The sequence below is a fragment of the Delphinapterus leucas genome, chromosome 13 (assembly GCF_059928025.1).
Source record: "Delphinapterus leucas isolate spDelLeu-1000000601 "Yukka" chromosome 13, BTC_Dleu_Yukka2, whole genome shotgun sequence".
Lineage (NCBI taxonomy): Eukaryota > Metazoa > Chordata > Mammalia > Artiodactyla > Monodontidae > Delphinapterus > Delphinapterus leucas.
The window spans coordinates 59,145,112-59,160,452 of NC_143141.1; the positions used below are offsets into that span (position 1 = coordinate 59,145,112).

The 15,341-nt window shown below is 37.5% G+C and overlaps 1 protein-coding gene across 8 annotated transcripts in view; it reads left to right on the plus strand.

Moving 5' to 3' along the window:
* The window catches only part of THADA (THADA armadillo repeat containing), a 312,971-nt gene that overhangs the window by 27,964 nt on the left and 269,666 nt on the right, over nucleotides 1-15,341 (plus strand). For all 8 annotated transcript variants that reach the window (XR_016395456.1, XR_002644568.3, XR_016395457.1 and 5 more), the window contains one exon: nucleotides 5,488-5,611. Coding sequence is in view for 5 of the 8 variants with exons in the window: in XM_022573955.3 (XP_022429663.2) it covers nucleotides 5,488-5,611 (124 nt within the window). In the remaining 3 variants the exon portion in view is untranslated. The remainder of the gene's footprint in view (nucleotides 1-5,487; nucleotides 5,612-15,341) is intronic.

Sequence of the window (15,341 nt, forward strand, 5' to 3'; positions counted from 1 at the left end):
CCTAAAACAATTTTGAATAAACATTAAAGAGAAGTAAATACTCTTGGTGAATAGTATTTCTGTGCTTTTTTCCTTCAAGCTGGGTTTTACATATTCCTTCTAGTGCTTTGGAACTTCTCTTAAGGTAGCCTGAGTTGCGGAACCAGTGCTGGACTTGAAGTCTGTTATAGAATAACATTCTGGGAAAACTGGACAGCTACATGTAAAAGAATGAAATTAGAACACTCCCTAACACCATACACAAAAATAAACTCAAAATGGATTAAAGACCTAAATGTAAGGCCAGACACTGTAAAACTCTTAGGGGAAAACATAGGCAGAACACTCTGACATAAATCACAGCAAGATCCTTTTTGACCCACCTCCTAGAGAAATGGAAATAAAAACAAAAATAAACAAATGGGACCGAATGAAACTCAAAAGCTTTTGCACAGCAAAGGAAACCATAAACAAGACGAAAAGACAACCCTCAGAATGGGAGAAAATATTTGCAAATGAAGCAACTGACAAAGGATTAATCTCCAAAATTTACAAGCAGCTCATGCAGCTCAATATCAAAAGAACAAACGACCCAATCCAAAAACGGGCAGACAACCTAAATAGACATTTCTCCAAAGAAGATATACAGACTGCCAACAAACACATGAAAGGATGCTCAACATCACTAATCATTAGAGAAATGCAAATCAAAACTACAATGAGGTATCACGTCACACCAGTCAGAATGGCCATCATCAAAAAATCTACAAACAATAAATGCTGGAGAAGGTGTGGAGAAAAGAGAACCCTTTTGCACTGTTGGTGGGAATGTAAATTGATACAGCCACTATGGAGAACAGTATGGAGTTTCCTTTAACAAACTAAAAATAGAACTACCATATGACCCAGCAATCCCACTACTGGGCATATACCCTGAGAAAACCCTAATTCGAAAAGAGTCATGTACCACAATGTTCATTGCAGCTCTATTTACAATAGCCAGGACGTGGAAGCAACCTAAGTGTCCATCAACATATGAATGAGTGAAGAAGATGTGGCACATATATACAATGGAATATTACTCAGCCATAAAAAGAAACGAAATTGAGTTATTTGTAATGAGGTATCGGATGGACCTAGAGACTGTCATACAGAATGAAGTAAGTCAGAAAGAGACAAAACAAATACCATATGCTAACACACATGTATATATGGAATCTAAAAAAATTAAAAATTGTTCTGAAGAACGTAGGGACTGGACAGGAATAAAGACTCGGACATAGAGAATGGACTAGAGGACACGGGGAGGGGGAAGGGTAAGCTGGGACAAAGTGAGAGAGTGGCATGGACATACATACATTATCAATTGTAAAATAGATAGCTAGTGGGAAGCATAGCATAGGGAGATCAGCTCGGTGCTTTGTGACCACCTAGAAGGGTGGGATAGGGAGGGTGGGAGGGAGACACAAGAGCAAGGAGATATGGGGATATATGTATATGTATAGCTGATTCACTTTGTTATACAGCAGAAACTAACACACTATTGTAAAGCAATTATATTCCAATAAAGATGTTAAAAAAAATAGAATAACATTAATGAGCTAACCTCGATGTTTTACAGCTTATGTGAGCCAGATGAATTTAGTACTTTAAAAAAAGGTAATTGGCAGCCCTGATTCCTCCACGCTTCCCCGGGGTAGATGACTGCTGCATCTGAGTGTGTTTCCCCTTTCATCTAACATGATTTCACAGTAGCTTGATGTTTGTGACTCCTGGCCCATGGTCCAGTTACAGAGCTTCCTCTCTATCCTGTTTTTTGGAGTGAACTTGAAGAATAGGACTGGATTTCAGGGCACCAGGTTCATGTCATGGATGGATCCCCAGTTATAGCAGCTCCAGTCTGGGCCAGGGCTCAGCTCGACAACCTTCAATTTCTGTCCCAACGGAACAGAATGAGCTTTCACTGGTTTCTTTCTCCAAATCTTTCCTCTCGGAAGCAGATACTTATTTTCTCCTAACGCCCAGATAGAGGACAGAGCTCATCTATTTTATTTCATTTAGGGAAACAAGTATAATAGGTGATATATTGGAACCATGCTATACTTACTACCTACTAAAGGTTAAAAATCATCTAAAGAAGAACATTCCTGTACAAAGGCTGAAATCAGCTTCATCTTCGTAAAATCTCAACAACAAAAGATGAGAAAGTCACAACCTAAACTTGAAGGACATGATTAGTAACAATTCTGCCACTGACTACTTGGCTTACTTTCATGAGTCTACTTAGCTATAAGTGGGATGAGTAACCTCTCTGAAAAGATTGGTTTTGAGGATTAAACAAGAAATGTTCTTTGCAAACTCTAGATCACTCTTAAAAGCCTTCCTGGGCATCATTAAAAGTAACTAGAGTATAGAGCATTTACTGTGTGTGTGTAACAGTTATGTTTTAGCCCTTTTTAGATCATTGCTAGATGATCTCAGAAACACCTTGCTTCTTTTTGCAGGGGATAAAATGACATTTGTGAAATCTCAATTAGGTACTTAGAAACACAAAACTGATTTTGTGGTGTGACATTCTGAATTTTCATGTATGCGTGGTTTCTTCGTTTTGCTTATGAATATATATTTTTTGAAAACTAGTCCTTTAGAGTCTTGATCTGAGTCAGTCTCATAGTTCTGATATTTTCTCCCACCTGTAGGCTCTTGTGGCTTTTGGAGGTTGCAACTTCGGAACTGTTGTATCATCGTCATTAGAATAGTGGGTGTCGTGTGCGGTGTGTGGTGGGCTCAGTGCCAGTCAACAGACTAAGTGCTGGGAGAAGAGAAGGCTATGAGTGGGAAAAGGTGTCTTCTAGTCTAGTGAAGGAGGTTATTTCATACTCTAGTATAATACAGTACTTAAAAATATGTTAGCTAGAGTACTTTCAAGTATAAAATGCTTTAGATCCGTGTTCTCCTTTAATCTTTAATAACGAAACTGTGAGATAGGCATTATTATCCTCACTTAACAAGTGAGATAAGTGAAGCTTGGAAAAGTTGAATGAGCAAACTATCCAAGGGTCCTCAGCCAGGAAGTGGTAGAGCCTGACTACAATCTATATCTGCTCTGGACAACCAAATCGGAATAGTTTCTTCCCTAGTACCAGCTTGAGGGAAGGCTTGGAGGTAAGAGAGTACAGGGAAAATTTGGAGAATGGTGAATTCACTAGTATGAATGACATATAAGATACTTGAGGGACAGAGGATTTTTTTTTTGGCCACGCCCCACAGTATGTGGGATCTTAGTCCCCCAACCAGGGATCAAACCCATGCCCCTTGCATTGGAAGCACAGAGTCCTTTTTTTTTTTTTAACTCTTTGTTTTTTTTTAAAAGTATTTGTTTATTTATTTGGCTGTGTCAGGTCTTAGTTGCGGCATGCAGGATCTTTCGTTGCAGTGCACAGGCTCTTTCTTGCGGCGTGCAGGCTTCTCTCTCGTTGTGGTATGTGGGCTCTAGAGTACACGATCTCTCTAGTTGTGGCACGTGGGCTCTAGAGCACTCGGGCTCAGTTGTTGCAGCATGCGAGTTCCACGGCATGTGGGATCTTAGTTCCCCAGTGAGGGATCGAACTCGTGTCCCCTGCATTGGAAGACAGATTCTTAACCGCTGTACCACCAGGGAAGTCCCCGGACAGAGGAATTGAATAATGGGAAATGAGTTAGAAAATCAATTTGGGAATGGGTAGCAGAGAGTTTTGAATGCTAGGCCATGGTATCTGGAATCCCCACCAAGGGACATTAAAAGGGACTAGAGCATATATTGAGCCCTTACTATGTGTGTAGTACAGCGTGTTCAGGACATAAATGTTTAAATTGTGGTTCCTGCCTCCATTGTGGTTACAGTCTGGTTGAGGGAAAGAACAACTATATCTGAAAATACAATTGACAGTGCAGTTAGGATAAGATAAATCCTAAAGGATGAACTTGTTGCCATTTAATGTGAATACTATACTACTCATTTATAATTAACACTAGTTTAACTAGGATATTTTCAATAACTACCCTATTCCTTTGAAACCCTATTAATTAATAGAATTAATAAACTAGTAAACTCTTACTTAGGGCTTGTAAGGGCCTACAGGATAAATCCCCAAGATTGTATGTCCTTAACCAAGGAAATGAATGCAGGAATCCTATCTAAAGATGGTTGGGACTAGGGCTGCTTATATGCTGCTTAGTTACAAATATATGTTGTCAGGGCGTAGCAGTGTATGAGAGGCTTGAGAATCACAGCTTTTCCCATATGTTTTTCCTTTGGTCTTATGGAGAAATTATTATTATTTTTTTAATTAGAGGAAGAAGACTTTATCCTGGATAAACTATTTCCCACATTGCTTTTTTTATTGCATTTTACTGAAAGTTTTCATTTCTAATCATTTGTATAAACAGAAAGGTAGAATAGGAGTCTCAGAGAGGCAGATAGAAGACAGTGGAATAGCTAGATCTTTGTCATGAAATATGTCATTATAGCTAGATACCAAGTATTTATCAAATGTATCAAGTAGTATATATTGGATATGTCTTTGGTCATTTTAAAACTTAAAAAAAAAGTATATATACCTTTGATGCCTGAATGCTTCTGGTGAAGAAAATCAATATTCATACAACTTTAACACAAGTCAGGGCAGAATGGATCATGTTTTCACCAGAAAAATGTTTTTTCTCGTCTGGACTACATTTAGAATTGTACTTTTTGTTGTTGTTGTTGTTTTTTTAACTTAAATCAGGTATAATTGACATAATAGTTTCAGGTGTACAACACAGTGGTTAGACATTTGTATATATTGGGACATGATTACCACATTAAGTCTAGTTAACATTTGTCACCATACAAAGTTAGAAAAAGTTTTTTTTCTTAGCAACTTTCAAATATACAATGTAGTAGTATTAACTATAGTCACTTTACTATACATTACAGCTCATGGCCTATTTATTTTATTTTATATCTGGAAGTTTGTATCTTTTGACTCTATTCACCCATTTTTCCAAATCCTCCCCCACCCGACCCCTGGCAGCCACCAGTCTGTTCTCTGTATTTATGAGGTTGGTTTTTGTTTTTAATTTTTTAATTCTATATAAAAGAGAGATCATTAAGTCTTTGTCTTTTTCTGTCTGATTTATTTATCTGTTTATCCATCCTTGGACACTTATGTTGTTTCTATATCTTGACTGTTGTAAATAATGCTGCAGTGAACATGGGGGCACACATATCTCTTTAAATTAGTGTTTTCGTTTTCTTCTGTACTTCTTGTTGACTCTACAAAGATAGGGTTCACTGAAGTCATGAGCTCATGGTCAAGGGTGCCAATCTGAATTGTCAAGCAAAGTGAACAACTAATATTGTTTTAAAAAATCTTTTCTCTCTAAATTAGAAAAAATATCACTCTTCAGAGTAATAGTAGTGATACTTTCAAGATAAGCTATTGTGAGTTAGCTCAATTATATTTACTGTAATTTTTTTTTTTTTAGAATTTCATGTCATCCATTTGCAACAGTCTTTTTGAAGCATTATTTCCTGGCTCTTCCTACCCAACTAGATTTTCAGCTTTAACCATTTTAGGCTCCATAGCTGAAGTTTTTCCTGTGCCAGAAGGTAAGTTTTCAATCATGTTTGGGGAAAGTATTTGTTTTCTTGCAAAACATACTGTTTCAATATTTTGTTTTACTTGAAGTTTCAGGTTTGTTGTCTTTTGTTTAGATTCTTATCGAAGGTGTAAGTCTCATTATATAATTCTTATTTGGACATAATTCAATTTGCCAGTAAGGGGCATAAGGGAGAGAAACTTTACAGTGATTGTTATTTGCTGACCCGAAACTAGAGTTTTCATGGATTATGCTTATTATGAGATGAGTTGCTGCCCTCATTCCCCTAATTTGTATGTTGCTATTTTAGGATAGTGCCCAATCTGTTCTCTAAGTTTAAAAAATTAAAATAATAATAGTTTCTCTTATGTATAACATTCCTCAGTGAGTCTCTGTGGTTAAAATGTGGTTTCCCTTATATGCTGTCTGTTTCATAAGTCTGAATCTGGTTTTGGAAAGACAATATAAGGATGTCATTTCCAGGCATTCTGGTTTAATCATACCCTTTGTATCTCCTCTGTGGGGTACTCAACAGGATGAATATTTAACTTCTTTCTTTGCGTTGTTTTATTTTCCTTTTTTTTTTAAGGTTTTTAAAATTTTTATTTATTTATTTATTTTTGGCTGTGTTGTGTCTTCATTAATGCACACAGGCTTTCCCTAGTTGCCGCGAGCGGTGGCTACTCTTCACTGCACTGCATGGGCCCCTCATTGCAGTGGCCTCTCCCGCTGCGGAGCACAGGCTCCAGATGCACGGGCTTCAGCAATTGTGGCTCGCAGGCTCTAGAGCACAGGCTCAGTAGTTGTGGCGCACAGGGCTCAGCTGCTCCGCAGCATGTGGGTTCTTCCCGGACCAGGGCTCGAACCCGTGTCCCCTGCATTGGCAGGCGGATTCCCAACCACTGCACCACCAGGGAAGCCCTTATTTTCCTTTCTGACAAGAAATGATTCTTTTTATCTCCATACATGAATGTATGTGTATTTTAATGATGATTTCTTGTTTGTGCTCAGTCTTGCTTGACGGTGGACAAACAGGAAAATGTACTGCTCTTTTGGAGGGAATGGCCAAAGGACCAGGAAACTTTATAGTTGGACTTTTTTTTTTAGTTTAAATTTTTAGGCAAAGTATAATTTTTTGGCAGTTATTTGCTGTTAATACAGACTTGCTTCATTTGAAGAAAACCAGTTTTTTCAAGTTTTTGTTTTGAAAAAGTTGAAACTAACAGCAAAATTTCAAGAATAGTTCAGTGAATAAACAAACAAAGTTTCAAGAATAGTTCAGCCATGAACCCTCTACTTAGATTCATAAGTTATTTTGCGATATTTGCTTTACCTCACTGTTTCTCTCTCATTAATTTTCTTTCTTTAAAAAATTTATTTTATTTTTGGCTGTGTTGGGTCTTCATTGCTGTGTGCAGGCTTTTCTCTAGTTGCGGAGAGAGGGGGCTACTCTTGGTTGCGGTGCGTGGGCTTCTCATTGCGGTGGCTTCTCTTGTTGTGGAGCATGGGCTCTAGGCGCATGGGCTTCAGTAGTTGTGGCACTCGGGTTCAGTAGTTGTGGCTCGCAGGCTCTAGAGCGCAGACTCAGTAGTTGTGGCGCACGGGCTTAGTTGCTCCGCGGCATGTGGGATCTTCCTGAACCAGGGCTCGAACCCGTGTCCCCTGCATTGGCAGGCGGATTCTTAGCCACTGCGCCACCAGGGAAGCCCTCTCATTAATTTTCTAACCATAACACAATGATCAAATTCAGGAATTAATGTTGATACAATGCTGTTATCTAATATACAGTCCATATTCAAATTGTACCAGTTGTCCTAATAAGTGGCTTTTTGTAGAAAAAATATTTTTCCCCACAATCCAGGAACCAGTCTAAAGTCACACATTGCATTTAATTGTTATGCATCTTGAACCTCTTTCAATTTGGAAATTTTCTTATTTCATGACATTAACATTTTGGAAGAATGTATCTCAGTTTGGGTTTGTCTGATTGTTTTCTTATGACTTGATTCATGTTATGCATTTTTGGCAGGAATATTGCATAGGTGATATAGTTTCTTTCTCAGGGCATGGTAACAGGAGATACATGATGTTAGTTTGTCCCATTATTCTTGATAAATTGGATCACCTGATTAAGTAAGTGTAGTAGGACAAAAAATGACCTCCAAAAGAAACCCGTACCAAATCCTTAGAACTTGTGAAAGTGAACCTTACTTATTTAAACCTTACTTATTGGGCTTCGCTGGTGGTGCAGTGGTTGAGAGTCCGCCTGCCGATGTGGGGGACACGGGTTCGTGCCCCGGTCCGGGAAGATCCCACATGCTGCAGAGTGGCTGGGCCTGTGAGCCATGGCTGCTGAGCCTGCGCATCCGGAGCCTGTGCTCTGCAATGGAAGAGGCCACAACAGTGAGAGGCCCGTGTACCACAAAAACAAACAAACAAACAAACAAAAAAACACCTTACTTATTTAGGGGTTTTTTAAGATATGATTAAGTTAAAGATCTTAAAATGAGATAATCTTGGATTATCTGGATGGGCCTTAATGCCACTGCAAGTGGCATTGTAAGAGGGAGGCAGAGGGAAATGTGACAAAAAGAAAAGGAGGAGTCATTGTGACAGTGGTGATAGAGATTGGCATGCTGTGGCTATAAGCCAGGGAATGCTGGCAGCCACCAGAAGCTGAAAGAGACGAGGAATGAATTCTCCCTTAGAGACTTGAGAGAGAGCATGGCCCTACAGACACCTTGATTTCAGACTTCTGGCTTCCAGAACTGTGAGAAAATAAATTTATGTTGTTTTAAGCCACCAAGGTCATGGTAATATGTTACAGCATCCACAGAAAATGAATACAGGAATACCCATCAGTTTAGGGAATTTCAGTGGTACTACAACTGAATTTAGAAAATAAGGTTTTACCTGAGAGTGATTGATTATCCATTTAACAAAAAGTTTTCTGTGCATTCCTATGTTTATAGTTAACACCTAGCTGTATGGGAAATATCTAGGCTGAATTATACTGGTAATTTTTCAATTGAGAGAATAGTTTAATATATTTAAATATACTTTAAAAGTGAAAAACCTGTGTCATCTTTCTAATGAATGAGTCATGTATAATTGGGCAGTGACTGATGGCACAGTAATGATGTTAATTAAACAACTGGGAAGTAATGTAAATAGAGCAAACCATACTGTACCCATTAACTGTAAAGGAGGCTAAAGAAGCATGACTGAAAAATACAGGATAGGAAATGTAAACTCATTCTTCATCTTTATCTCAAGAATACTAATGTAGGTTTTTATATTATTTTATAGAAAGACTGTGATTTGGGATTAAAATGGCTTTTTCCTTTCCTCAGGTATGTCCTAGTTCAAGAAGAATAAGCCACATACATCTTTCTCATTTGGAATAAAATGTCACAATATTCATGGTGAAAAATTGGATTCCACAATTAGATTAAAAGGGCTTGTTCAACAAATAATTTATTTAGTGCCAAGGATACACAGTATACAAAACAGAGTGCTTCCCATTTTACAGCTTAGATTTTAGTGAAGATAGACAGACTAAGTAAGTCAACAAGTGATACGCAGAATTTCAGATGGAGATAAGTAGTATGAAAAAATATTTCAAGAAGAAAAGTGCAGGGAAGTATAGAGTGCCTGGGAGTTTGGGAGTAACAGCACTTTCATACAGTCGTGTCAGAGAAGGCTTCCAATTTGAGCAGAGCTCTTAACTAACCAATGGGTCAAAGGGGAAATTAGAAAATACTTTGAGAGGAAAGAAAACAAAAACACAACTTACCAAAACTTATAGGATGAAGCAAAAGCACTGCTAATAGAGAGATTTATATAACTGTAAATGCCTACATTATGTAAGAAAAAAAGATCTCAAATCAATAACCTAACTTTACACCTCATGGAATTAGAAAAAGAAGAGCACACTTACCCCACAGTTACAGAAAGAAGGAAGTAATAAAGATTAGAATGAAGAGAATGGAGATAAATGAAATAGAGAATAGAAAAACAATACAGAGAATCAGCAAAACCAGAAGTTGTTTTTTTTTTAAGATCAACAAAATTGACAAAGTTTTAGCTATACTAAGAATAAAAAAAGATGTAAATCACTAAAATCAGAAATAAAATTAGAGACATTTCTACTGACCTTATAGAAATAAAAAAGATTATAAGACTACTGTGAACAGTTATATTGTATTTCTAATAAATTAGGTAACCTACATGAAATGGACAAATTCCTAGTAATATACAAATTGCTGACTCAAGAAGTAGAAAATTTGAACAGACCTATAACAAATAAAGAGATGGAGTCAAAAGCCTCTCAAAAGAAAAGCTCTCAGCAAAGAAAAGTCCAAGGGGAGTGGCTTCATTGGTATATTCTCCCAAACATTTAAAGAAGAATTAATGCCATTCCTTCTCAAACTTCAAAAAAATTGGAGGAAGGAACATTTCCTAACTCATTCTATGAAGCCAGCATCACTCTGATACCACAAGAAAACTACAGCTGTATCTTATATAAATATAGGTGCAGAAATTCTCAAGAAAATGCTAGAAAACCAAATCCAACAGCATATTAAAAGTATTATATACCATGACTAAGTGGAATTTATCCCAGGAACGCAAGGGTGTTTCAGCATAAGAAAATATAGTAAATGTAATGCACTACATTAGAACAAAAGAAAAAAAAAACATGATAATCTCAATGGAGAAAAAGTATTGACAAAATTCCACACCCTTTTAGACAAACACTTAGCAAACTAGGAATAGAAGAGAACTTCCTCATTATGATAAAGGACATTCATGAAAAGCCCATAGACAACACCATATTCAATGGTGAAAGACTGAAAGTTCCTCCCCTATGATCAGGAGCAAGACACAGATGCTTACTTTCACTGCTGCTATTCACTGTTGTACCAGAAGTTTTAGCCAGAGGAATTAGGTAAGAAAAAGAAATGAAAGGTGTCCGAATTGGAAAAGAAGAGGCAGATTTGAGCAGAGGTGTGATTGAAGTGACAAAAACTTCATTTGCTTGCCCTATGAATTTCACAGGGTTGGACTAACTTGCCGGTTAAGATTAAATGAATTCACATGCTGATTTATATTGAGCAACATTCCTCTAATTAAGCATAGAAATCTTTTCAGGTATTACGAGGGGTTAATTCATTAAATGTTAAAGGTTCTTCACATCCTGCTATGAAATCCATTATTCCCATAGGTTTACTCTTAGCCTTAAGAATTAAATAGATTTGGTGACTGTCATCATTCTTTAGTGATAGTTTTTCTGTTAATTTCTTTGTTGGTTGAAATTCATCTTTTTTTGAGAAGAGCTTTTGGGAAAATGTAGTTCTTAATTTCTTGCACATTCAAAAATGTTTATATTGCTGTTATACTTGATACTGGAATGGGATTTTGATATGTAGATTTTCATCACCCCTTTTCTCCCTAAGGATTTGGTAAGCATTGCTCCACTCTCTTCTAGTACTACATACTGCTGTGGCAAAGAGTGAAGCCAGCCTGATTTTTTCCACGTTGTAGATGAATTGAACTTTTTGCCTGAATGGCAAAAAGATTCCTTCTTTACTGTTGATGCCCAGGAACGGTATTAGGATATGTCTTTTTTTTTTTTCAATAAATATAATCGTTTATTTCAATGGTTAATAATGTAAATGTTACTTTAAAAAAAATCAACCTGTTCACACATTTGTATATTAAACACTGAAATGATTATTCCATATTGATAGTAATTTTAACCTTTTTTTTTTTTTGTAACAGTCAGTCTTTATTAAAAAAAAAAACTAGGGCTTCCCTGGTGGCGCAGTGGTTGAGAGTCCACCTGCCGATGCAGGGGACATGGGTTCGTGCCCCGGTCTGGGAAGATCCCACATGCCGTGGAGCGGCTGGGCCTGTGAGCCATGGCCGCTGAGCCTGAGCATCCGGAGCCTGTGCTCCACAACGGGAGAGGCCAGAACAGTGAGAGGCCCACGTACCGCAAAAAAAAAAACAAACAACAACAACAAAAAAAACAAAGAAACAAAAAAAAATTGGGGGTAATATTCTTATAATAGACTATGGGCAATGCAGATATCTCAACTTATCCATCAATTATGATTATCTGTGTTATAATAGGAAATTCACAGAGTAATCAACCTACTCGGGTATTTATTTGAGGGAGACCTAACATTCTGTTTTTTGTTTTTTTTTTGCGGTACTCAGGCCCCTCTCCTGCCGTGGAGCACAGGCTCTGGACGCACAGGCCCAGCGGCCATGGCTCACGGGCCCAGCCGCTCCACGGCACGTGGGATTCTCCCGGACCGGGGCACGAACCCGCGTCCCCTGCATCGGCAGGCGGACCCTCAACCACTGCACCACCAGGGAAGCCCACATTCTGTTTTGTTTACATCACTGCCTCCTCTTCCATCCTCCACTCTGATTCTTTCAGTCAACCAAACCTAAGTGCAAGTAATACATGTAGTTGAATGGATGCCTAGGGAAAGCTACATATTTGAATAAGATTCAAATCAAACAGGCAGATTTTTAAATTATTTAAAGAATATGTCATTGTATTGATTATTCTATGTCAGTTCACCTAAGACATGGTAGGCCTTTGGATTCTAGGACAAGAAATTTTATGAAGGTTTTTTTAAAAGATGTATTCCTGAATTTATTTGTTTGTACTTGTTTATTTGAAAAATAACTTAGGTATCTTGTATAATAATATATAACTTTTTGAAAGAGAATGAAATAGTTTTAAACAAATTTTTAAAAACTACTTATTTCCTTTCGTTTGTCTCTAGGTATTTTTTGATTTCTTCAGTGATCCATTGGTTGTTTAGTAGCATATTGTTTAGCCTCTGTGTGTTTGAATTTTGCAGTTTTTTTCTTGTAGTTGATTTCTAGCCTTATAACGTTGTGGTCAGAAAAGATGCTTGATATGATTTCAGTTTTCTTAAATTTACCAAGGCTTGCTTTGTGGCCTAGCACGTAATTTATCCTGGAGAATGTTCCATGTACTCTTGAAAAGAATGTGGACTCTGCTTCTTTCGGATGGAATGCTCTTTAAATATCAATGAAGTCCATCTGGTCTAATGTGTCATTTAAGTCCTGTGTTTCCTTATTGATTTTCTTTCTGGATAATCTGTCCATTGATGTAAGTGAGGTGTTAAAGTCCCCCACTATTATTGTGTTACTGCCAATTTCTCCTTTTATGTCTGTTAACATTTGCCTTATATATTGAGGTGCTCCGATATTGGGTGCATATATATTTACAGTTGTTATATCTCCTTCTTGGATTGATCCTTTGATCATTATGTAGTGTCCTTCTTTGTCTCTTGTGACAGTCTTTATTTTAAAGTCTATTTTATCTGATGCTAGTATTGCTACTCTGGCTTTCTTTTGATTTCCATTCATGTGGAATACGTTTTTCTACCCCCTCACTTTCAGTCTGTATGTGTCTCTAGATCTATATGAGTTTCTCATAGGCAGCATATATATGGGTCCTGTTTTTGTATCCATTCAGCCAGTCTGTGTCTTTTGGTTCGAGCATTTAGTCCATTTACATTTAAGGTAATTATTGATATGTTATGTTCTTATTGCCATTTTATTAATTGTTTTGGATTTGTTTTTGTAGGTCTTATTTTCCCCCTTTTGTTTTTATGGTAAAACTTTTATGATAAAAACTCTTCAGAAAGTAGGCATAGAGAGAACATACCTCAACATAATAAAGGCCATATATGATGGACCCACAGCTAACATCATACTCAATGGTGAAACGCAAAAAGCATTTCCTCTAAGATCAGGAACAAGACAAGGATGCCCACTCTCGCCACTTTTATTCAACATAGTTTTGGAAGTCCTAGCCACAGCAGTCAGAAAAAGAAAAAGAAATAAAAGGAATCCAAATTGGAAAAGAAGTAAGACTGTTACTGTTTGCAGATGACATGTTGCTATACATAGAAAATCCTAAAGATGCTACCTGAAAACTACTAGAGCTCATCAATGAATTTGGTAAAGTTGCAGGATACAAAATTAATATACAGAAATCTGTTGTATTTCTATACAGAAACAGTGAAATATTAGCAAGAGAAATTAAGGAAACAATCCCATTTATCATTGTATCAAAAAGGGTAAAATACCTAGGAATAAACCTACCTAAGTAGGCAAAAGACCTATACCCCCCAAAACTGTAAGACACTGATGAAAGAAATTGAAGATGACACAAACTGATGGAAAGATACACCATGTTCTTGGATTGGAAGAATGAATAATGTTGAAATGACCATACTACCCAAGGCAATCTACAGATTCAGTACAATCCCTATCAAATTACCAATGGCATTTTTCACAGTACTAGAATAAAAAATTTTTAAGTTTGTATGAAAACACGAAAGACCCCCAAACAGCCAAAACAATCTTGAGAAAGAAGAATAGAGCTGGAGGAATCACTTTTCCTGACTTCAGACTATACTACAAAGCTACAGTCATCAAAAAAGTATGGTACTGGCACAAAAACAGACACATAGATCAATGGAACAGGATAAAAAGCCCAGAAATAAACTGATTCACTTATGGTCAGTTAATCTGCAACAAAGGAGGCAAGAATATACATTGGAGAAAAGACATTCTCTTCAATAAGTGGTGCTGGGAAAACTGGACAGCTACATGTAAAAGAAAGAAATTAGAACATTCTCTAACACCATATACAAAAATAAACTCAAAATGGATTAAAAACCTAAATATAAGACTGGATACTATAAAACTCTTAGAGGAAAGCATTGGCAGAACACTCTTTGACATAAATTGCAGCGATATTTTATGGGTCCATCTCCTAGAGTAATGGAAATAAAAACAAATAAACAAATGGGACCTAATTAAACTTAAAAGCTTTTGCACAACAAAGGAAACCACAAACAAAATGAAAGGACAACTTACAGACTGGGAGAAAATATTTGCAAACGATGCTACAGCCAAGGGATTAATTTCCAAAATATACAAACAGCTCATATAGCTTAGTATCAAAAGAACAAACAGCTCAATCAAAAAATGGGCAGAAGGTCTAAATAGACATTCTTCAAAGAAGACATACAGATGGCCAACTGACACATGAAAAGATTCTCAGTGTCACTAATTATTAGAGGAATGCAAATCAAAACTACAATGAGGGCTTCCCTGGTGGCACAGGGGTTGAGAGTCCGCCTGCCGATGTAGGGGACACGGGTTCGTGCCCCGGTCCAGGAAGATTCCACATGCCGCGGAGTGGCTGGGCCTGTGAGTCATGGCCGCTGAGCCTGCACGTCCAGAGCCTGTGCTCCGCAACAGGAGAGACCACAACAGTGAGAGGCCTGCGTACCGCAAACAGCAACAGCAGCAACAACAACAACAAAAAAAACTACAATGAGCAGGAATTCCCTGGCAGTCCAGTGGTTAAGACTCTGCGCCTCCACTGCAGGGGGACTGGGTTCGACCCCTCCTCAGAGAACTAAGATCCTGCAAGCCCAGGATTTTTTTTGGTGTGGCAAAAAAAAAAAATACTACAATGAGGTATCACCTGACACCAGTTAGAATGGCCATCATTAAAAGGCCTACAGATAATGAATGCTGGAGAGAGTGTGGAGAAAAAGGAACCCTCCTATACTATTGGTGGGAATATAAATTGGTGCAGCCACTATGGAGAACAGTATGGAGATTCCTTAAAAAACTAAAAATAGACCTACCATATGATCCTGCAATCCCAC